The sequence below is a fragment of the Cynocephalus volans genome, chromosome 9 (assembly GCF_027409185.1).
Source record: "Cynocephalus volans isolate mCynVol1 chromosome 9, mCynVol1.pri, whole genome shotgun sequence".
In the NCBI taxonomy this organism is placed as follows: domain Eukaryota; kingdom Metazoa; phylum Chordata; class Mammalia; order Dermoptera; family Cynocephalidae; genus Cynocephalus; species Cynocephalus volans.
In genome coordinates, this window is record NC_084468.1 from 143647666 (window position 1) to 143673486 (window position 25821).

Genomic DNA, 25821 nt, shown 5'->3' on the forward strand with positions numbered 1-25821 from the left:
AAATACAATGTCTCTGCTTTATCTAAGTTTACATTTTAATGGAAAAGGCTGCCAAAAACCAAAAGATGTAACTTACTGGTAACATTTCTGGTAGTGGTAAGAATTCTGAAGGAAAATATAAAAAGGTATTTTATATAAGGAAGCCTGTGAGGAGGAGACTTGAGTGACGTATGAAATGAGGGCATGACCATGAGCAGATCTGGGGAATAACCTCATCAACAGCACAGAAACAGGGCTTTAGGTAGGAAGGAGCTAGCTTTAGTACAGATGGATAGGAACACGAGGCCTCGAAGGGGCGAGCAGACAGGGAGAGCGGTCCGAGTGGGTCGGAGATACAGGAACTGGTCGATCACATGAAAACTCCTGAGTCGTGACTAAGGGACTGAATTTTGTTTCAGGTATTCAAGTCCATTTTGGGTGTTCTGAGAAGGAAAGTAATATAATCTTATTTGTCTTTTTATAAACTTTATTCAAATTCCCGAAATGGATGTGTAGTTAGGAAAAACAGTGGTGGAGATGGGTTTATATAGATTAAACCCCCCAAAAAGATGAGCATATACGTGTAACATTTTAAATCTCATCTTTTTTCTTCTTTGGTTTCTTTATCACAATATTCTTTGTTACATGTATTCCGACAAATTTAATTTTTCTCAGTTTCTTAAAATACCCATTTAATATTGTAGGAATTGTAAAATTATCTATAATAATACTTTGCCTAGCCTTGAATTAGTTTAGTGAAGATTGTACCTACCCAAAAGGCAGTCTGTAGAGTCAGTATAATATGCAAAATTATATAATGTCAAATCTAAGAAATGAGTATGTACTTATGTAAGTTCACTAAATGAGAATGGAGAATCCTACCGACACGATTTTAAGTAGTAATAAGCCCTTGCCAAACTTCCCTTCTCTGTTTGCTCCAGTAGTGGGGAGAGGTATTTTATTTTTAAAAAATACAAAACATTTTAAATTGTCAGACAAGGGAATTACACACATGTAAATAACAGACAAAGGCAATGGGGCTAAACTTGAATAGAACAGTCATTCTCTCTTTTAAAGAAATCTTCTTTGAATTTGTGTCTTGTTAAAGTGAGGAGTAAGGAACTAAAATATAACTTTTCTTTTTTTTTAATTTCTAAAAGATTAAGTTTTGTGGGTATACTTAATCCTTGTCTATTCTCATACCTGCTACCTTACATTTTGCTAATTTGCCCACCAATATTAAGATTTTGAGGACTGCTCTTTGATGTTTGAATGATGAAGTCTAATTTATCACCCAATAAGGTTATTCATCGTAGAAAGAAAGTTGAAGGTGGCCTATACTAAACATCTTTTCAAGACATTACTTCTTTAATAGGTGCTATTCCTACAGGACGTCAAATTCCAAACTCTGACATTTTATTCGTGTCATTCATTCATACTTTTTTGCTTCTTTTAGCCAAATTATTAAGTCATCTATAAATTACTATCCTCATTTTATGTGCCATAATGTTAAAGAAATTTTAAAAGACAGTATTGATGTGACTGGCCCCAAGTGTTCTATTCAATTAACATTTTAATTTCCTTCTAGCATAAAGATAATTTTAAAATCTTCCTTTTCTAGTCTGCAGCAAAAACCATTACAATTTTCTCCTGTAAAAATTTTTAAAATGAGAAATGTTTTAAAAACTCATTTCTTCAAATATTATTACATAAAACTACTCTTCAATTTTTTTCCATTTTCTGCTCCATTATAGGTATAGTTTATTAAAATATATTTATTATGATTATACTATAATTTCAGTATTTTTTTAAGAATTACAGTAATACAGCATGAATCTTATGCATAACATTCCAATTAAAAAAAATATACCAAAAGCCACATAGCTTAATTGTAGAAGTTCCATTATATTTTCCTCCAAATTAGACATCAATTTTTTATGGAGGCCCAGGGAGCATTTAATAGTGTTTAGTTGTAGGCAATAAGTCCCTCTTAGCAAAATATATGGATTTCCTAAAGTGTGTTTAGTCTTTTATTCTCCAAAAGCATAGGATGTATTGATCAATAACTAACTGAAAGCCAGACACTGCATGTCCTAGGCCACACAAACCATTACTGGGTTACCCTGAGTCCCCCATTAATCTTTCAAGTCTTTAGGCCTTGCTGTAGTCATACAAAGATAGCAAAAGGTGAAACTCAAGGTTATGAAAGTAACAGAAACTATATTAGTAAAATAGCTCTACCCAAACTAATGGGAAAAGAATTAAGGAAGAGAAAATTTCTTTGAATATCCTAAAATGTGCTAAAATAGCCCAATGCCAGGGAAAAACCCTCCCATTTTCTATAAATTTAAATTACAAAACATCAGAGAACAAGTATTTCTCAACTTCATTAGGAGTTCTAAATTTGATAACTTAGAGACTCACAAGCAAACAAAATTTTGATGAACTCTGACATTTACTATCAAACTTACAGGCCTTGGCACTTAAATATCAATCAGCATAAAATTGCAGGTGTGCAAAACATGACTATCGATTTTGTATTTTAAAGCACAGCTAAGGAGTCAAGTGTATCATTTCCTTAAATGGCTTATAATTTCACTTATTCAAGTGTTTTAGGATAATTAGAAGCAGGAAGTTTTATTTTCTCAAAATTCAGCCCATTATTAATTAGAGTTGAGAACTAATATGTAAAATATTCCATTTTTATTTTTCTCTAAAATAAGAAAGATTATTATTGAAGCTTTACTTTATTCTAAATAATGTATGCAAAGCAACACTGGTAGTGTTCAATTTATATGAAAACATTTAATTACTAATTAATTAATCAATTAATTAATTTTTAATGAGTAAGAGCATGTTTGCTATTCAGCAGGACCTCAGACCATAAAAGATGCTTAAAAAGGTGCATAAAAGATTTTTAGAAAATCAAAAACAAATTTAAAAAACCCAAAACACACACACACACATTTTTACTCAACGATGAAAAATGTTAAAGTAATAATGATTTGTGTAATACCAGTGTAATGTACCTGTTTATTTACTTTTTTTCATTTCACATTAAAATCATTTGATCCTCAAACAGTGAAGTGTGGAAGCATAGCTGTGTAAAGTTAAAGTCCAGTCCTTATAAAAAGTCATTGTTTTTTTGTGATAACATTTGGAAAAATAAGAGATAATAATACTATAAATGTTAAAGTTTCATATAAAAGTGTGTGCATGTACATATGTATGTATTACTATTACTGAATTTATATTCATGAATTGTTTAAGTCTTGCCTACTTAATAAATTTATTATTATATGCTTATCATTGTAATGGGAAGTTGGGAGATATTGTGCTTTAGCAAAACTGATATATAAAAAAAATCATTTTATAATAAAGTAAACTAGGAAAAAATATCATTTTGCAAAATAATTTTCATTTTATAGGAAATGTTCTCTCACAGTATAGCTCCTTTAAAACTTTTAAAAAATGATTTATCTTATAATAAAATTATTATAGACAATGTTGGTGGACAGTATTTTCTTTGATAGAATAATATCTGCAATGCAACTTCATATATAATAGATGGTGTTTGGTCAACAATAACAGAACATTTGATGTTTCCATAGAGATGTTACTACCACATTGCAGATGTTCTGTGTTCAAAGAAAAGTCTTTTGAATGGCCTCTTTTAATTATGTAAATATAAAGCAAATGAGCCACCTTTATTTTGGATAAAGATTATGACCAAAATTTATAAATACGTGTAGCTTAGGAAAATCAAAAAACAAAATGCTGTTTCTTCTGTTGATGTGAAGACTCCAGGGACTCACCAATAGATTGAAACGAAGAACATAACCTCTGCCACTGATATTCAAAGCTAAAGAAACCTTATAGGTTAGACCCATGGAGTCCTATTTAAGATTCGCTGACAGTAGAGGACACTGAGCATGCAGCCAAGCAGAAGAGAGGCAGAAGATGGGTTTGTAAGATGGGTTTCTTCTTATCCAGCACGTGGCTGAGCCTGGAAGATTCCTGGGACCCACCTTTGGATAGCAATGTTTTAACCCATGAACTTGGCACATGAACTCTAAATTTAGAGCCCAGCATGTTCAAACCCATGATACATTCTCAGAATCAGTACTTCCAAACTCTTTACTCAGTGTATCACAAATTTTATTGTATAGAATGAAGAAAAGACTTGAGAGCCCTGAGGAAAAGACATATTTAAGTCCCCAAAGAAAATGACAAGAAACCAGCCAGAGTCAAATCCGATGAATCCCCACTGATATTACTAATAACAACTATAACTTCTGTACTAGTTAACAGTGGTTAGATAAAGTAAAGAAATTGTACCAACCTACACTAATAGAGAAAGGGCAGTGGTAGAACAGCAAAGACAAAGGAGCTTACGTGAAGTAGTTTGGGTGAAAAGAAGACAAGTTTTTGAAATAGTTAGAGTCTTGCTCAAATGGAACCATTCACCCTAATTTGATTGAATAAAGTTAGAACAAAGGCTGTTTTTTATTTGTTTGTTTGTTTGTTTTGTTTTGTTTTGCATTTGACAGTTTGTCCCCCTGAGCTTTTCTTCAGAAACAGGGTCAGGAGGTTGGGTTATAAACAGGGCTCTTATCTCAGCCTTTTCCAAAAGCCACAGTAAAATGATGCATTTCTGTCAGGGTTAGTGCTATCAAATCTCAGAGAGCAATGGAATGATCCCTGTTTGGGGGTAGGAGGACAGGAGTAGCCAAGGGAAGTAGGGTGAAAACAGAGGCTTTGTTTCTAAGTAATAACGGCAAGTACCTGGAAGTAAATTTTACATTTATGATGACTTGGAATCAAATACCGCAACTATTGCTTATATGATAATGTCTAGATGTCTAGATAAGATTTATATTTATTTATTTTCTGTAGCATCCTGATGTTGAAATAATTAGAATTACGTAGACAAGGCATGGCATAATCTTTCTTTCATATATTTATGGATATATTTAAATGAGACTTGCTTCCATGCCTACTGCTTCCAGTAGATGTAGACAACAGAAGTGACAAATTTATACACAAGTCAGTGTGCCTGTTTACAATGAAATTAATGAACAAAGCTGTTGCCATGTCATATACTAGCTATTTTTGATCTAGGGAAAGATTGTGCCAATGTGCCATGTAAATGTTTCCACTTGTTAAAGGCCAGAACATGTGCTATATTATTCAGGCATATCTTCCCCCAGGATCTGAAAGTAATTTTGACATAAATTTAATTAAACCCCGAATCCCTCTCTTATGTTTTGCAGACTGTCATCACAGCTAAGTGCCATAGATATTATTTTAAATACTGGAAAACACACCCCATACAAGCCTACATATTCACTAAAAGTGCAACTGGTGTAGGTCTATGTACACTTTTCAAGTAAAAATCAAACACTAATCAGTTCTATTGCCTTATATACTCAATTTACACATAGGATTCTGTTTTTAAAGTGAGTAAACGTGAGGATATACAAAATAAATTATGGATTTTGATAGGGCATAAAATCTCCACCTCAAAGCTAGTGCTCTGTGGTTAATATTCCATGAGTGTTTGAGAGTAAATAAATGCACAAATGACCAGATAGATACAACGCAAATGAACATTTGTGAAAGTTTTTCTCTTCTTTACAATATTCATTTTAGTCAAAATCTGCCATACACTATACTAGGTTCTCTGGTTTTTTAAATATATCCAAAAACTTCAGCATACACTACATCATAACTGATGTTACTGATCATCATTGACTTATCTGAAACTCAAGGTGAATGACTAGTATCTCTGTAGCTTGTTAGAATAAACTCAGTAAGCTTTTTAATTTGACATAATTCCATTTGTTTATTCTACCTTTAGTTGCCTGTGCTTTGGGGAACCTGTGCAAATATCCAACATCTGATGAGTGAATATGGAAACAGTGGGACATGTACACAATGGGATACTACTCTGCTACAAAAAAGAACAAAGTACTACCATTCACAACAGACTGGATGGACTTAGAGAAAACTGTATTAAGTGAAACAAGTCAGTCACTTATTTGTGAGAGCTAAAATAAATAAATAAACACACAAACAAATAAGGGGAGCTAGGGAAGAAGACAGAATAACCACAAAAATTCCTTGAGCTATGTAAGTCAAGTGAACAGATATGATGTGTCGGGGGGGCAGGGGGTGGAGAGGAACGGGTAAAGGGGCATGAAAATCAACTACAATGTATTTTGAGAAGTAAAATAAATAAATAAATAAATAAATAAATTTTACTTTATTTTAAAAATGAAAAAAGAATGAATAAACTTAGTAAGTTTGAAGCTATGAGTTCTTATTAAAGAACACTATTTATTTATTTAAAAAATAGGCAGTGTCTTTCAAAGCTGCAGGAGGTTAACATGAATGATGAAAGGTGCAATTAATTCTCCACAAATCCCTTTTGAGTTTTAACTTCCATGTTGTTTTTTTAATTTAGCTACCTCATTTCTTGCTACATATGGTTCTCATGGATCCCCACTTCCTTCTTTGAATTTTAACCTCATACTCAGTAATAATAAACTGCCCAGAGAAAAAACTGAATGTCTATAAATAATGATTGGATATAATGTGGTACATACTTGTATGTATGATGGGAAAAATGTTTTACTTACACAAAAAGTCTATAGGTTTGTTTTGACTCGGAATGATTTCAGTGTCTCTAAATAACAATAAATAGAATGAGATTCTTCTGCAATGGGAAAAAAAAAATCACATTGACCATTAATGATTCATCTGGCCACTCATCCCTACCCAGCAGGCAAAAGTAAGAACTATGTCATATCTCCATCTTTACATGGAGCCTTAAGAATGAGTCTGCCCTGTTGTTAAATGTCAAATAATCATCAGTGAATAGTTGAAAATTACATTTTCTCATAGTTACCTATTCATTACATACATATGCATATATTTTATTTCACAGATATATTACATAAATTATTACTTGAAACCTTCTTTACAAACAATGTAGCATGTTGGGCATTTATAAAATTAATCAAGCATATGAAATATTGTTACTTTTAATTAATTATACTAATGATCAATTAGATTTATCAAATACTCAAGTATCTTTCTCAATTTTTCAATAGCTCTTTCTTTTTTAAAGAAAAAAATCATTTAAAAATAAATGAAATGCCAGGGCAGGGAGGAGGAAAAGTGGTGGACTAATTGGTACAAAACTATGCTCTCTACCCTAAGTGAATCACTGTGCAGTATGTGCATGTATTGAGACAATACACTGTATCCCACACATATGTACAAGTAAATGTTAAAATATTTTGAATAAAAGATAAACTAAAAAATAAGTTAAATGCCAACAATTCTGCAAACACTCACCATTTGCTAAGTCAATCTATATTCCAACATGATTAGGGGCCCAATTATTGAAAACTTACAAATAAATAAAGTATGTTTAACTTCAGAAATATCAGACAGAAAATGTTTTAGCTGCTTCAAACTTTCAAATAATTTGCTAACTAAATAAAAATTTTTTTGTCAAATGCAACCTCAGCACAATGCCATTCTCAGTAATGTTGTCTGACAGCTTGCCTACAGACTTAGTAATAGAGATATTGTTTTTTAAAAAAAAATTCAAGATAATTTCCCATCCATACCCTGTTTTGAAGAGTTATTTGTCAATAGCCCTCTTTGTTTTAAGTAGACAAATTTTGTATAACTTGCTGTGGAATATACTATAAAGCATATGTACTTCACAGGGCCTGGTTTTCCAAAGTCTTACAGTTTCAGATATTGACCTTGCAGAGGGGTGGAAATTTTCCTCAGGCTATAAGTCTCTGGTGTAGGATAAAGATTTGTGGCACAGCAAGGTTGCTGGCTCAAGGACAGACTAGTTACTGACTGTTATGTAAAGATACTGAGAAATTGCTGTAAGATCACTTAACTGCCTTACTGGAATGTCATCTGGCTTGTTTCTCTGAAAGTTACCAGCCTATATTGTTAAACTATAAGCCCACCTTTGTTCTCTTCCTGTAACTTCCTGGTCTGGAAAATAAATGCAGGAAGAGAACCCCAATTCAGCATTAATTTCCCAAATGGAAGGGATGCCTCTCACTTGACCATTCCCAGGGAAGTTAGCCACTTCTCACTGCTTGGAAGAGATGGGCTTTGAGTAATCCTTTGCGTTTCTGTCACCCAGGGGAAGAGGGGTGACAAATCCGTGGGGGGCAAAGCAACACAAAGCAACAACTTGCCCCTATGCACTTTAGTGACTGCTAATTGACCAGAGATGGAAAGCCCATAGAAATTAAAAGCTATTGTAGATTTATATGCCTTCCAAATCCTAGGAAAGGTGTGGCTTGGCTTACTAGTCTAAACAGATTCTGATACTAATGATTTTTAACTAAGAGGTACAGATATAAGATGAATGCCAGAATTTGGAAGTTATGCCAAAATATGTAACACAATGACCCAGAAGTAGAGATGAGTGGGAGTCCATTTGCACAAGCTAAGGCCGAAGAAGCCCACCAAGAGCTCTCTGGATACTAGAATATCCACAATAAAGCAGAGATAACATGATCATACAGCCCCCGAGGGAGATAGAAAATATGGTGCTGGACCCTTTCTCCCTCTGTACTTCTTTTCTGGAAAAATAAAATTCATGGTTAACCCCAGTTTTTCATCTACTTAATGCTTTAGTCAAAGCAGCTGACTATAGATGGAGAAAAATACACAGCCATGAAAGACTATTTTCACTTTAAATTTTTGAGCAGCAATATTACATGATCCCTCAGCACTGCTGGCAATCCTGCTATATTCCCCTAGTCTTTTCTTTCTCCCTCCTTGTTTGTTGTTTAACAATTTTTTTTTTCTCTTCAAATCTTTAAAACCTTCTCCTCTGCTACTTATAACTGATGTTTCATTTCTTATTTCATTGAGAAGATAAGCAATCTTATAATAACACACTTTAACACCATAAAATATGCCCAGCCACCTGCACCTGAAAGTCCTTATTTTTCTTTTCCTTCTGTTTAAGGGATGAAGAATCCATGCTCTCATCTAAAGACATGTTGTCCACATACACATTGGGTCCAATCCTCTCTATCCTACTCAAAGGCTCTACTCTGCAATTTCTTCCTGTTTCTCTTACCCTATAATTTTCACTTCTCTGTTTCTTTATTTCCATCTATGTCTCTCCCCTGATAACTACATTTATATCTGCTCCTTGTTTCCAATAAAACTCTTAGAATAAGCTTTTTATACTTGATATCTAAATTCCTTAGCTCCTATTTTTCTTTTACCAACTCTTACCAAAGTTAACCATAGCCTTAATCTTTCCAAATCAATGTTCACTTTCCAGTTCTCATCATATTTGATTTCAGCAACATTTAATTCAGTTCATCATTCTGTCCTCCATACAACTTTCTTACTTAGATCCCATGTATCTACTCTCTTAGGTTTCCTCTTACATCACTGGTAACCATGTATTTGTCTCCTTTCTTGCTTATTCTTGATCTTGCTTATTCTTGCTTATCCATGATCCCTGAAGGTTGAAGTCCACCAGAGTTCTGTCCTCAGCTCTCTATTCTTCTCAATCTGTACTCATTCTGTACTTCATTTTCACTACAAAATCCCTTGACCTTGTCTCTTTTTCACTATACTTGTAACTCCTAAATGTGCATATACCATGCTTCAAGCTCTCCCTTGATTTCCAGATTCATATCTAACTGCACAAATGGTATTTTCTTTTGCTTCTCTAAAAGGCATTCAAATTTAACTTAACTTAAATGTGTATGTGCATGTATATACATTCTCCCCATGTACATTTAAAATGTGCAAGGCCCAGTGTTTCACATTTCATTAAATGGCTCCCCAATCATCTATTTGCTTAGTTAATTTCTTTAAGTACCATGAACTCCATATCTAACCCATAGCAAATCATTCAGACAGTCTGAAAACTTTTTACCACTGATTCTTCTGTCGTATTGTTTGAAACCACCATCATCTCTATCTCTCTTTGAGGCAATGACAATAAGGTCCTAGTTGACCTGCCTGTTTCCACTTTGCTTCTTCATACTGATGAAATCTAATCTTATCTAAACCTAGAAATAATTTATTTCCAGCCTTGGCAAGTCTCTTACACTTAGCTGGTCTACAAGTATAACCATTTTACTTATTTTTCTATGAATCTGCCAAGATTCTTAATTTATTATTCTGAGTCAAATGCAAATTATGATTTGGCTGCCTATCACATTTTGATATTCCTCCTGATCTATCTACGCAAGTTGTGATTCCTATCATTTAAGTGTTATTTGCAGATCTATTTCCACATTTTTGCTTATGGACTTCTGAATCATAGAATTACCATTAAAATAAATGATAGTAAATAAAGAAGACTGATTTGCGACCTAATTTATTCTGAATCATTTGAAAGGAACCTTTGGAAACAAGTAAAATTGTTTGAATTAACCATAATACCACTTTTGTAATTATATCTCTATAAAAAACTATTATGCATTTTTGAAAGTCATTATTTATATTGGAAATAAACAGAATGAAAATGTTCATTCAAGGATCTCCACTGTTACCATAAGCTTTTATGCTAAGCCAATCTGTAACTGTCTTTTCTTTCTAAGTTATTTTGCATGTTTATAGTTCTGAAAAAATTTGGAGCTAAGTGTCTTACTCAGGGTACATATTCAAACTGTAATCTAATTATAATTCCATACTGTTTTACACATCGTAAACTTTAGTTCACCCTGGTCTGAAAAGCAAATCCATTCAAGAACTCTGGCAGTCATTTGTGTGCTCTTTAGGTGTGACCAAGAGGAAAAAATACTGAAAACATTTGTAATCACAACTCATGACCAGATTTCAGGTAAGACATTAAGATATTACATAAACCATTAGAAATTCGTATGTTGATCAGTGAAAAACGTAGAATCAAGTCCTTACAGTGATTATCACATAAGGGAAGACAAAATGTGAAGCACCCACTTGAAAATTCACTACCCATCAGATTGAAGATCTGTTATAACCTGGGGAATGATAAATAATTAATAGATAGATAATATGGTGTCTTAAGCTAAAAATTTTGCATATTACTGCACTAAATTAATTTTAAAATTTTTAATAGATTTGAAGACCTTCTTTATGCTTTCCTTAACCACTATCAGAAGGGCAACATTGCTAATTACCCATTTTTTTTGTTGTGCTGGAAAGTGCCGAATTTCCTTTATTTAATGTAATTTCACCCAAATTTTTTTTCACATAACTACCAGATAATAACATGCAAAGCTTTTCACTTTTCCCATTTGGTTTTAAATTTTTATCATTAATAAGTTTTCATATGCTCTGTGAAATATCTGTGGAAGCACTTTAGAAAGAATTTTAAAAGTGAAATATAAATCAAACTAATAGAGAGCAATTTTCAGGGGCATTTTCTAGAACATTTTATCCCTAATTACATATCTTGAGTATAATCAATGGAAAGTTTTTCATCATCCCCTGTTTTTGCAAGGAAATATGAAAGAGGAAGAATCAACTACATTGAAAAGCAATAGTTGTAAAAAACGTTCTTTACTTTTCAGTTTTTTGTAAGTTACAGAATATATTCAGCATTTGAAAATAGGATGCTGAAAAAAGGAACACAATAAGTGAAGGTGTCAGGGAGAGGTAATGACTGATACAATATTTAAACAGCCTTAAGGTAGAAGAAAAAATATTTGAACTAATAAAATGTTTTCTTTTTATTGTCAGTTTTAAACACCATGCTCATAACTATTAATGGAATATTAATACATCCACAGAAAACACAAAGTAAAATGGCTAAAATATTTATTCTACAACTTGAAACTGAAAAAATGATACTGTATGAAAATGTAAAAAACAGGATAGGACTATTCATGTATTGGAAAGTTAAATTTAATTTCTATACGTCACAAACAAAGGAAAACTTGACAGAAATTCAATGCAATAACAAATTCACTCAATAATCTCTAAAGTTCTTTTTGGGGAGGGAAGTGAAGAGTAGTAGGGTGGTAAAATATCATTATGTTGTAGATCTAATAGGTGTTCTATGCATGGTATAAGATACGAAAAAATAATCTTTAATAAATCAGAGAGAAAATTGACACTGAGTTAAAGTTTTTCAAATGTCAATCAATAACAAATATATGTCCAAATTCATTTTTGTTATTTCATTAAATACACTTATCTAAAAGTCAGAAAATTTACTACTATCAACTAGCCTATTATAATCTGGCAACTTCAGTTCTATAATAATTTGACCAGATGTAAGGCTATAAACTAATGCAAATCTAAAAGAAAATGTGTGTGAAATCACAGGCTCAAGTCTAAAAATATATTGCAATCAAATGTGCACAGTTAATGAAATTTTAGCCTTCCACCAATAATTATCTGTTACTGTGTTCTTCTATTGGCCAAGAGCTGTGCTAAATGCCTGATTTAATCTTCACAAATACCACAGAGGGCAGATTGTTTCTAAATGATGTCAAACATTCATATGGGGATCACCATTAAACACCAAAATTCATTTAAAAAATAGCAGGCAAGTAAGATATTATGACATTGTAGACTTATTTGAGATATTTGGAACCTACAAGTTCTAAATTAGAAGCTAGAAATCCTTGACTCCTGTCTGAGTTTGGCATTAACTTACTGTGTAAATGTTGACAGACCATTTTAAAAACCCTAGGCTTGTTGCCTTCTCTATATTACATTGACTTGTTATTGTGATTAATTAATAATATTTGTGAAAGTGTTTTGACTTAATACCCAATTTATTATTATTATTATTATTGTTATTATTATTGCTACACTATTAATACCACTATTCGCATTCTCTCTCTCTCTCTTTCTCTGCTCTCTCCCCTTCACTCCGTCTCGCACATTTGTTGATTGGTCCTAATATCTAAACCCTCAAATAAGTAATTTGCCTAAGTATTAATCAATTCTTTTAGATTATTTTTCAAATTATATGTAATATCTATGTATCATCTATCTACCACCTATCTATAAATGGCAGGAAAACAAGGTTTATTGAATCCTTTAAAGAGTTTTCAAAACTCAGGGGCACAGGAAACATTTGGCATTATTTTTAAAAAGTGCTGAATGTATGAGTGCATGTAGTGCACATGTATAAAATATGCTATATAATGGGTACTACATAAGATTCTGTATTTCACACTTTGATTAGTGAGGAGAAAGCAACAAGAAACTTTGACTAAATGTTAAAATCAAAACTAATTTTAAAAGTGAAACATAACACAACTGATTTTACATTACTGGGTTCAGAAAATTTTAACATAGATCTGTCAAATCTAAGGGATCAATCAAATTGGCTTTAATTCTGTAAGTATTGAACAAATTCAGAGGAACTGGACGTTCTGAGTGTCTGCATTCTGCCCAGAAAGAGTTAATCCACACTCATCATCAATGGAGTTATTAACTTCACCATCAGTCTATGGTTTCAAAGGACTAATACTGACCAAAAAAAACCAAAACAGAACAAAAAAATAAATAAAAATCTAGGTCATTTTTAAAGCTTATGTATTTATTCAGACCTGCTACTTTTCTTAAAATGGTTTAAAAGCCTGTTTAAACATAACATAGAAGCTTTATAAAGGTGCCTTTTCAAAAGAAAATCACCCTAAAAATGCATGTGGATTAGCACATGACATTTACTGATATATTTTAAAATACATTACCAGCCCAGTTTTCTAGCATAAGTTCTGCAAGTCTCTTCTAAGGAAAAAAAAAAAAAAAATCAGGTAAAAGAACCAATTAAAAAAATGGAATACGAATGTCTTTTCAGATTATGCCAAATAAATAGAAAACAATATCAGATCTCATTCAAATAGCACACAGATAGCTGTAACAACCATATCTCCCAAGTCGTTATTGTTTGTGATGCACATTTAAGTGCATAGAACATTTGCTTTTATGGCAGTTTTATTCTCAGCACAGTAAATGGCAAAAGGGTTCCTGTTCAATTGACTTTCTCATAAAAAGGTTTAATTCCCTATTCATTTTGGCATAGGTTATGTCTTGAGTTTCTTACTCCAGCTTACATTTAAAACCTGAGTAAGTAAATTCTGTTTTGTATGACAGGCTGACCCGGTGTCAGGGTGAGAGGGAATTGTACGTGCTATAAATGAGGACCTGAATCGCAGCAGTTAGAAAGCCTTTTGTGAGGGAAATGACTTAAAGACAAAACTGTCTTATCACAAAAATAAATAACTAGGCATTATATAAAAGTAGAATGTTTTATGTTATGTTGAGAATCACCATGAAGTATTTGATGCCAATAAACAAGTGTCACAGTATTCTACATCCCTATTATAGTCAGTTATTTCACAATCAAATACATGTGAATAGAAGTAAATTAGAAAAATATTATGGTTTTCAGATGTACTGTTTGTTATGTCTATAGTTCCATAAATCATAAATCACGAAAGAAAATTCATGGCAAATTCATGTGTACACTTAAAAGTCAGTAACAGTAAATGCTAAGACTACTACAGAAGCATTTCAATATTTAATACATGTAATAGAAAGAAGATATATAGATATAGGTATATATAAAAATATTTCAATATGTAGATACAGATGTTTTTAGCCTGGATTATAATCTTAACTTTAAGACAATGAATTCACAAACATGTGAATACACAAAATAATCTATTCAATGAATTTAAAAATAAAGGCCAAACATAAATCTGATAAATTCAACACGCAAATCAAATAGGACTTACCTTAGAGTGCAAATAACTAACAAATAATACAAATCTTACTTTCTTTAAAAAATTTAAATGTATTTTCAAATATTTTTTCAGTACCTTTTTTATTAAAGTTTTTAATTTTGATATCCCATGCTCTTGGATTGGAAGAATCAACATAGTGAAAATGTCCATACTACCCAAAGTGATATACAAATTTAATGCAATCCCCATCAAAATTCCAAAGACATTTTTCTCAGAAATGGAAAAAACTATCCAGACATTTATATGGAACAATAAAAGACCACGCATAGCCAAAGCAATGCTGAGCAAAAAAAATAAAGCTGGAGGCATAACACTACCTGACTTTAAGCTATACTACAAAGCTATAATAACCAAAACAGTATGGTACTGGCATAAAAACAGACACACTGACCAATGGAATAGAATAGAGAATCCAGAAATCAACCCACACACTTACTGCCATCTGATCTTTGACAAAGGCACCAAGCCTATTCACTGGGGAAGGGACTGCCTCTTCAGCAAATGGTGCTGGGATAACTGGATATCCATATGCAGGAGAATGAAACTAGATCCATACCTCTCACCGTATACTAAAATCAACTCAAAATGGATTAAGGATTTAAATATACGCCCTGAAACAATAAAACTTCTTAAAGAAAACATAGGAGAAACACTTCAGGAAATAGGACTGGGCTCAGACTTCATGAACACGACCCCAAAAGCATGGGCAACCAAAGGAAAAATAAACAAATGGGATTATATCAAACTAAAAAGCTTCTGCACAGCAAAAGAAACAATGAAAAGAGTTAAAAGACAACCAACAGAGTGGGAGAAAATATTTGCAAAATATACATCTGACAAAGGATTAATATCCAGAATATATAAGGAACTCAAACAACTTTACAAGAAGAAAACAAGCAACCCAATTAAAAAATGGGCAAAAGAGCTAAGCAGGCATTTCTCTAAGGAAGATATACAAATGGCCAACAGACATATGAAAAAATGCTCAACATCACTCAGCATCCGGGAAATGCAAATCAAAACCACATTGAGATACCATCTAACTTCAGTTAGGATGGCTAAAATCCAAAAGACTATGAACGATAAATGCTGGCGAGGTTGAGGAGAAAAAGGAACTCTCATACATTGTTGGTGGGACTGCAAAATGCTGCAGCCACTATGGAAAAAGGTATGGAGGTTCCTCAAACAATTGCAGATAGACCTACCATACGACCCAGCTATCCCACTGTTGGGAATATACCCAGAGGAATGGAAATCATCAAGTCGAAGGTATACCTGTTCCCCAATGTTCATCACAGCACTCTTTACAATAGCCAAGAGTTGGAACCAGCCCAAATGTCCATCATCAGATGAGTGGATACGGAAAATGTGGTACATCTACACAATGGAATACTACTCAGCTATAAAAACGAATGAAATACTGCCATTTGCAACAACATGGATGGACCTTGAGAGAATGATATTAAGTGAAACAAGTCAGGCACAGAAAGAGAAATACCACATGTTCTCACTGATTGGTGGGAGCTAAAAATTAATATATAAATTCACACACACACACACACACACACACACACACACACACACACACACACACACACACAAACCGGGGGGGGATGAAGATATAACAACCACAACTACTTGAAGTTGATACGACAAGCAAACAAAAAGGACATTGTTGGGGGAGAGGGGGGGAGGGAGAAGGGAGGGAGGTTTTGGTGATGGGGAGCAATAATCAGCCACAATGTATATCGACAAAATTAAACTTAAATAAAAAAAAAAAGTTTTTTTATTTTGAGATAATTGTATATTCACATGCATTTCTACGAAATAATACAGAGATCGCACATACTTGTTACCCAATTTCCTCCAGTGATAACATTTTTCCAAACTCTAATACATAATGATTAAGAATATAGATTCTGATTGAATGTATTTTGATCTGCTTCTTCTATTGGGCCATTATAAGAAGCAATGTAACTTGCTGAAATTCCATAGAAAATATAATTCATAATCACAGAATTAATTTCAGCCATTATAACAATGTCAGGCTTTAACTTTACAAAATCTTCTTTTACATCCAAAAGTTGGTCAAATGCACACTAATAAGAAAGGCAATTAATTGCTTTGTCCTATATTATTTCCTTGTTTTCTGCTAAAATAGTTATTTTGTGAGTAAGGTGTATGTTCGGCAAAACACCAAAACAACTAAACAAACAGAAGACCCATAATTTCTGAGAGCTGGAAAACATGTTAATCTTTGGTAAATAACCAGGATAATTTAAACATAATTTTAATGTTATATATGATGACAAAGTGTTCTGAAGCAATTGCAGTTCTAATAAATATTCTTATGTCTGAAGAACAAAATTTTCCAAACCATTGTTTTATGAAGTAAACTCATAAGAAAGGCAATCTGTCTCATTATTCATCTGTCTCATGCTCATTTATACACTGAGTGTCATTATGCCTAAGCATCCACCTATAAAGCAGAACTCATGATATTTAATATCATATGTTTCCATGTAATCAATTGTTAGGTGTCAGGTGAACAAAATCTCAACTTGAGAATATGATTCTAAGTTAATATATTTCAATAGTTGCACATTACATATTATTTACATTATTTTATGATATTATACATCAGTGCAATAGTATAAATTCCATTGTCCCATCTCAAGTCAGAAAATATATTCTTCTATGAGCATCAAAACACAATGCAAATAGAACCAATTTTAACTATTTGCAAAACAGATTTGATAGAAAAGGGAAATAAACTGAGCTTGAAATCAAAGCATCTGCTATTATTTTGTAAAAAAAGGAGAATCTCGTATCATAAAATGAAATATAATAACATTATATTTCAGCCATTAGTTTAAAATAAGAATGAAAATATCATATAAGTTTTTAAGTGTAAACACATGTCAGGAATATTCTGAGAAACTGGAACTTGGAACTAATAAAAGATTAGAAATCAAGTTGATCATGACCTATTAGAATGAGGGAAGTTCTGTATATTTGACTCTAGAAATTGTCTGGACCGTGACTATTAATAAGAAAATATTCTCTTCAGCATAAACAAAGTATACATTTATGGATAAATGATGTTAAAACTGTTCAATGATTTATTTACACAGCATGTTAAAATAATGTAATCAAATTACTAATTCATTAGTCCTTTTCCATCAACCAAAGATTTCAAGTACGTGAAAGCAAATACAAATACATTAAAATTTTAAACTATTGTCATCTCAGACTCACTAATTGAGTTTAGCATGAGTTTTTCATAGTTATTTCAGTAGGCAATTATGGGTTCCATATAATTTGAATTAAGTGGTACAAATTGATACCATTGTTTTTAATCAGGAAGAAATGAGATGTTATCACAGCAAGGCTTGGCATTCACTGTTTTCTCAATTCCACTCCAGGTGCTTTTCACTGGGTGGAGGTGGCCTGGAGACTGAATTGGCCACCCTGTATCCCTAAGATAACTCCATGAGTAGGAAGCCATATGGTGCAATGCTGAAAGCTATATTAAATTTTAAATCATATTCTGGCCAGCTTTATTCTAATAACTGAATATCAGAATTGTATCCATGTAAATTTCCATACACTGGTGCTATTGGTATAATGAAGTTCACTTTTTTCCCTTTCCCTTTTTAGATACTTGCTGATATAAAATCGTGCTAGAGTTTAAACTTAAAGTCACTAGGTGAGAATAGGAAAGAAATAAAGAAGGATGACACTTGAGGTTCACCCTGCATTTACCTTTAAAGAAGCAATCTTCATTGTGAACAATGGTAATTTTTTGTTTTTTCAGGCAAGCAGCTCTGTGCACTTCACAGTGGTTTTCATAGAATTCTCCATCAGATCCACACACAGGTTTGTAGTGCTGTTTGCAAAGGTCCATGCAGGCACATTCGGCTTGCCCAGTCTCTCTGCTGATAACACAGTGCCTTCCCAAACCACAGTACTTATTCTCACAAGATCCAAAAGGGCCATCTGGAATCAGATATTCTGAAGATAAAGAATAGAAAATCATTTGGTTCATAGATCCAAATGTTATGTGCATTTTAAAGTATTAAATGAAAAAAAAAAAGTTCTAAGATAATTATAGTATATATTCAGATTCAGTTTTTTTGGGTTTTTTTGTTTTTTGTTTTTTTTTGCAGTGGAGGAGAGGCCACAGATAAACTTTTTTCAAAATACACTCAACATTCTTCCCCCTTTCCCTTTCTCTCCTTTAGCTCTCTTCTCCCTCCTCAGAGCAGTGTGGCGCTTAAGGACAAGTTCTCTAAATTTAAACTGCCTCAGTTCAAATCCTCCCTCTATCCCTTACTAGCTTTATGTTCTTGGATAAATCCCTTCCCTGTGCCAAGTTGTCTCATCTGTAATATGGGTATTATAGTATGGACCATCTCCTAGAGTTGTACAAAATACTACATGTAATAATCCACAGAAAACATATCTCTGGCCTATAATAAAAGTTTAGTAAATGTCGACTTTTACATTAACAGAATTCTGGAGGAAGGAAATGTATGACTATTAGGGAAAAAATGGGAGGAGAGAGGAGTAGAAAATAATTGTCTTGAAAACATCTTGGTGGGTTCTAATGGTTGACCCTTTCTTATTTTGACCCTTGCCAATTGACAATCTCGATGCATTTCATGATTAAATGAACAAATCATAAATATATCTTTTTTTATCTATTAGTCTAAAAATTTCCACTGGCATCAGAAAAGTATAGGTGGGTTCAACAGTCTTGTACTAAGACTAAACTAAGCAACTTCAGTTCCTTGTGCTTTTTTCTCTAGGAAAATTGGGCTTTTCTACTTTGAGAGCTTTGGAAAGTTAAAAGTAGTAGCAAACTGAAAAAAATATATAAATGCACGTATATATATATTTATAAACATATATACATCTGCACATTTACATGTACATACATACATGTATATACAGATACCCATATATATGCATATATACACGCATATACTCATATATTTGTGTGTTTATTCAACATCAATCACATCAATATATTACAAAAAAAGGAAGATTTAGGAGGTTATAAGCTTAAATTACAGTAATTTTCTGGTGTACTTAGTGTATGTATTTTATACCTTCTCTCTACATGATGGCATCATAATGATTAAGAACATAGATTCTGATCCAGTTTAAATCACAGCTGCACCAGTTGCAAGCCTCAGGAACTTGAGTGGGAATCTAACACATCTGTAACTCCGTTTTCTCATTTGTTAAATAGGGATAATAATAAAATAAGATAACCAAAATTATTGGGCTTGTCACATAAAACTCCATTTAATTATTTATTATTAATGGTATCTCTTCAGAAACTAATTTTCATAAAGATATAAATATGTAAGTAGAAATATATTCAAAGAATCAATGAAGTTCATAACATTAATTTTATATTTATGCATGAGTTTTCAAGTGGAATTTAAATTAGCAAAATTAAAATTACACAAGACTAACACTATTAATAACATAATTGCAAAAACTAATTGATGTTTTCTGGTAGCAGGAGAAATTGAAACAAATTTTCTTGAAAATAGTTTCAAAATGTTTCTTCTCTCTGATATTACATTCCAATTGTTGAGAAAGCATTCTATAAAATTTAGAACAAAAAACTAAAAAAGAACATAATTTATTGAACAGAGCTTTCCAATGTAATCAATTTTAAATATTGATGAAAAATATTTAATATATTTTTGGAGAATATATTTAACACAGTAGTTTTTGAGCTCTGGCATGTATTAGAATGGCCTAGAGATACTGTTAAAACACATTCTGCCTCCACCCTACCCCAGAATTTCTGATTTCGTAGATCTGGGATATAACTTAAAATGTATATTTTTAACCAGTTCCCAGGTGATAGTGGTAATGCTGCTTTCAGGACCACACTTTAGGGATACTGACTTAATAAAATTTTAGTTTGTAATTAGAGCAAATACATTACTAAGAAAAATCTAGGTAAATAACTTTAAAATGTTCTTAAGTGGAAAAGATGAGAAGTTAGGGCTATGATCAAAACCATATAAACACTACAAGTATTTTGAAGATACTAGGAAAACATAATGGAAAATTGAACACAGTTGGTTAGCTAGGTGAATATAATACAAGACAAGTTTTCATGCTTTTATGTTATTGCATTTTAACGTTCAATGTGGTAACGAATAAGTGGGAGGTCATTAGCCTTAGGGTGTCTCTATTTTGAGCTCCTAAGGAATAAACTAAAGCCTAGCCCAGTATGTAAACAAATCAAAACCAGTTTTAGAAATACATATTTTTTTTGTTATAGTCAGTTTTGGCCAATCACAAATGGCTAAGCTTCAGCTAATCACAGGCAGCCAACTGATCAGACCATGCCCAAATAAGCCAAATACCTCATCACACCCTGCCGAAATAAGGCAGGTACCTAGGTGAGCCAATCAGGTGATTTCTCTGTCTGTGGTAGGCCTATAAAATATAAAAGCTCACTGCTCACGCTGGTGGGTGGAACTCCCTAAACCTCTTCTAGTTCTGAGTGCTGCCCAATTCATGAATTGTTCTTTGCTCAAATAAACTCTATCGATTTAATTTCTCTAGAGTTTTTTTTTTAATAAATGTACTGTATTTAAAAAGTTCAGCTTTATGTTAATTATGACTATAAAATAAGAGCCGATTTCAATGTAAAAACAAATTTCCATTGTGATATCAGTATTTATGCAAGTTATCTATCTAACGTTTGTATAGTCCAAAATGGGTCTGTCATTATAACATAGGCATTTGACTCATGTAATTATGTTTCATATAATTTTATATCTTATATTTTCTTACTAACAAATAATAACTCAAGGTTTATCAAGAGAGAGTATTTTTTGTTTGTTTGTTTTGTTTTTCTTATTATCAAAGAATGAGCTAAGGTTTAATAAGAGTCTGATCATTTCACATTTTGTTCACAAATTGAAGTAGCTTTCTGAGCTGGCGCAATTTCGCATTTTGAGGGGGAATACTCCACCATAACATGTGGCCATATCTGGTATATCTAGGTTGGTGAGCATATTCCCAGATTATCTCTTACATTCTTCCTCTTAAAGCCTGTTCTTCAGTTAAGATTTGTATTAGGATATTGGCCATTTTCTAGAAGTTAACGAACTATTTTACACTATCTGGAAGCTATGTGTTGCATGTAGTTGCTACAATTAAAGAAATTTAATTAATTCATATGCAATCCAAAAGAAAGCTCATATTATGTAAATGAATAGCTTGAACATATCCTTTCTGACAGTAATTATCCATGACTAACACTGAACTTAAATTTCAGCTGAGATTAAGTCAATTTAATCTGATCAACATGTCAAAGTTTTCTTTTAAGCACATTTAGTCAGATAACACACTAAGTGAATTTTAATCAAGAACTTATATGCTGCTATCTTGTAACTTGATAAAATAGCATTTCTTCCTAAAAAAAGGGCTATTTAACAAACACATCATTTTATAATTTTTATGCCTTCAGAGCATTACAAAAATTCCTCAGACAGATTTAAACAAAGCTGAAACATTAAAAAATTAAAGACAGCAAGTCGTAAAGCAAAATAATTCTACATTATGCTAAAGATGATCTTTTCCGATTGTCAATCATGAATGCAGTTTTCTTCAAGGAATCTATATCTTTTTGTAGATAAGATACACCTTATCAGACAGGTACTTAACATAGAGCAAATTGAACATGAAGTAAACTTTGATATAATTATTTTTATGTGCAAGGTGCTATATTAGTTGCTATAGGATACATAAAAAGCAGTCATTGACGCTTTTTTCATTTGACTTACAAAGGGCAGAAGACAGGATTTGAACATGCCCAAGTAGAGGGGAAAATATTTAGGGGTACATTTAAGGGGATTAAGGAGATTGAGATGAATAATATCAGATAAGATCTCACAAACAATACACCATGGAAAAGTTAAGCTTGTATTTGAAAAATGGGTTAGGAGCTCAGAAGTCTGATCCAGAGATAGAAAGGGTATGGAATTAAATACCCTGGATTTAAAACAATAATAGCAGAGGGAGGGAAGAACCAGATTTTGATGAGCTAACTACCTTTAATTATTATTGTGGAACATAAACATACCATTTGATTTAGAGTGTCAAGTTATATGAGGTGTTAAATGTCTCATAAAAAGTAAGATGTTCAAGTAAATGTTAAAATATTTTGAATACAAAAATGTGTTACATTAAAGCACAAAATGTAAGTATCACATTAACTTTGATTTGTTAAAGAGGACAACAGATTATTGGTCATAGAACAGGATTCTAGTCTTTGCTTTTCTGTTTATCTGACATCCTCCAGGCTGCAATCTCTTTGGGCCTGATATTCTAATGGTAAAATAAGAGGTAACTAACAAATTATCGTTAGATTTGCACTCATCCAAACAACTATTTTATTTAATAATGCTCGTCAAAACAAACTCAAATGATAGCTAATGTCTGAGAAATATATTTAGTAAGTTTCTCTAGAATGCCTAACGTTTATAGTTCACCTGCATTAAACAATCATATACTCATAGTTCTCTAATGTAAATAATATTTACATACTCTAGAAATAGCCTCAACTACACAAAATACAAAATTATTTTTACTTAGATTTCCTAAGTTGATCTTTTTTACCTAAGACTGATGTTATTTCTTTTTGTTTCATGTTAACAGTTACAATATGGGCTTTAAAATCGGAATCCTTTCTTTGCACACCTATTACAGGGGTGATTTTAGGCAAGCCGTTTAAAATCATGGACCCTTAATTTCTCCATCTAGCTAGAACATAGCTGAGATTCAGTAAGTATTATTTTAATGAATAAATAAATGTAATAATAATGATGATAATAATAATACAATATGGTTGTTGCAAGGATTACGTGTGATGTTGCACCGATGGTGTGTGGCATAGAACTGTGATTAGCAAATATAACGATTATTATTATTAAGAATTATCATTTGTGGGCCGAGCCCGTGGCGCACTCGGGAGAGTGCGGCGCTGGGACTCCCACTGCGGGTTCGGATCCTATACAGGAATGGCCGGTGCACTCACTGGCTGAGTGCCGCTCACGAAAAATACAAAAAAAAAAAAAAAAAAAAAAGAATTATCATTTGTAATGGATTTGGTACATAGAATATATTGACTTAAAATTGTTGAAATAAATAAAGAAATGCCTTTGACAACTCTAGCTTTTGATATACCCATTGCAGATGTATTTAGGGGAGTGTTGAAGCATATTCCCAAATAATACTCCCAAATTATTCAAGAGTATCCACTATACGAAACTTTCTCTCAGCCACGAAAAAAAAAAGAAAAAGAAAAATCCCACATTTACATAATTATGTGTTTTGAATTAAAATTAAGTATTTTGCTACCCACATATGGAAAAATTGTGAAACTCTTCAGTAAATCCAAAATACAATTGCCTGTTGCACATTGTAAACTCTTACAAAACACGTTCAGTCTTCACAGACTTCATCGCAACTGGCAGCTGAAGTAAATACTGGAATAGTCACAGCAGATTGAGCACAGTATTATCTTTGCATGACCTTTAATGATTGGGATATGTGTTTCCTGCTGCTACTTTGTGAAGTTGGTCAAAAGAAGGCTGCCCGACTAAAAGTTTGCCCAGTGTGCCACTATTGAAAGACAATCCGTTTGAACAATCACTTACTCTATAGTTCAGTGAATTCAGAACCTTTTCCCTATCTTATTTTAGACAATCCATTAAACCTCTGCAAGCACCTTCATGTAATTCTGCAATAAATTTTTTTTTAAAGGAGAGGTAAATATGAAAAAGATAAGTATAAAAAAACGCAGGGACCTAGGTTAAATTGCATCCGTTCAAATCACAGTTTCTGTTTAATGCTAATGAATGTTTGCCAGTGGAGATGATTTTTGATGTGCCATTTCAAGGAGTTAAGTGATTTAAGATCAGTGACTATTATGTCAACAGTTCTTATTTGATATTTTCAGCTGAAGTATAATTCTGACAGCAGAATACAGAAAGATTCTAAAATAAAGTTTCAAAACTCTTTCTAACTCCAACCTGTGACCTTGAAAATAAAGTCCACAGGGTTTTTTCTAATTATTAATTTTATCCTTTCGAAGTCCTATCTATAAGCCACGATTTTTCCTTTTTTGTTTTGTTTTGATTTTTATCTTAATATCTTTATCCCGTTAAAAACTTATGGTCAAACACTTGCCTGGTAAAAAGTAAAAATACTTTATTTAGATGGTTCAAATGGCCAAAAACTCTCACTCTATAATAGTTTCCTTTAGTAACTAGAAATATCTTGGCATTGTAGATAGATTGGTAGATCGATAGATGGATAGACTATATGCAAACATATGGCATTTAAGGTCTTCTTTTAGATGACATACTTGTAATTACTAGAAGCAAAATATTTGTTCTAAAGTATTTTACTTCAGTAAAAGATTTGAGTGACATTAAGAAAAAAAAAAGTAATTTCTTTTGCTCAGTAGTGAGCTGCCATTTTCCTCTATGAACCATGTTGATTTATATAACAAATAAGAAAACAAACCAACTAACATAAATACAAGAATGATATTTTATTTTATATAAGTCCATTCAATGAGAATAAAGACATATGCTTAATCATCTGTGTGACAAAATATTTCAGGCTTTCAGACAAACCCAACACTTTGAAAACATTGTATTTCTTATTAAGATGTAAACAAGTAGGTAGATTATTCTTAAATAAGGTAGACATTTTTATACAATGATAAAAACCATCAAACAGCAAATTAAAAATTTGAAAATAAAGGTCAAACATTGTAGTAGAAGGGTAGTTTTCACCAGCTAAGCTCCAGATTCATTAGAATGCTGATTGTCAGAGGCACAAGCCATATGGCTAATAGAGATTTGAAGAGAAAATGAAAGCATGGTATTTCTGTTATAATTATAGGAATAAAAGACTCTTGAGGAAGAGTAATACATTTTATATTTTTAATTTTTAATTTTAAAATCTACTTCAGTAAATTATGTCTTAAATATTTTTTTTCTTTTTTTAACTTTATTGAGGT

The 25821-nt window shown here is 32.3% G+C and overlaps 1 protein-coding gene across 3 annotated transcripts in view; it reads right to left on the reverse strand.

Moving 5' to 3' along the window:
* Positions 1 to 25821, reverse strand: part of FSTL5 (follistatin like 5) — a 733912-nt gene that overhangs the window by 508860 nt on the left and 199231 nt on the right. For all 3 annotated transcript variants that reach the window (XM_063108449.1, XM_063108448.1, XM_063108446.1), the window contains exon 3: positions 18513 to 18761. In XM_063108449.1, the coding sequence (XP_062964519.1) occupies positions 18513 to 18761 (249 nt within the window). The remainder of the gene's footprint in view (positions 1 to 18512; positions 18762 to 25821) is intronic.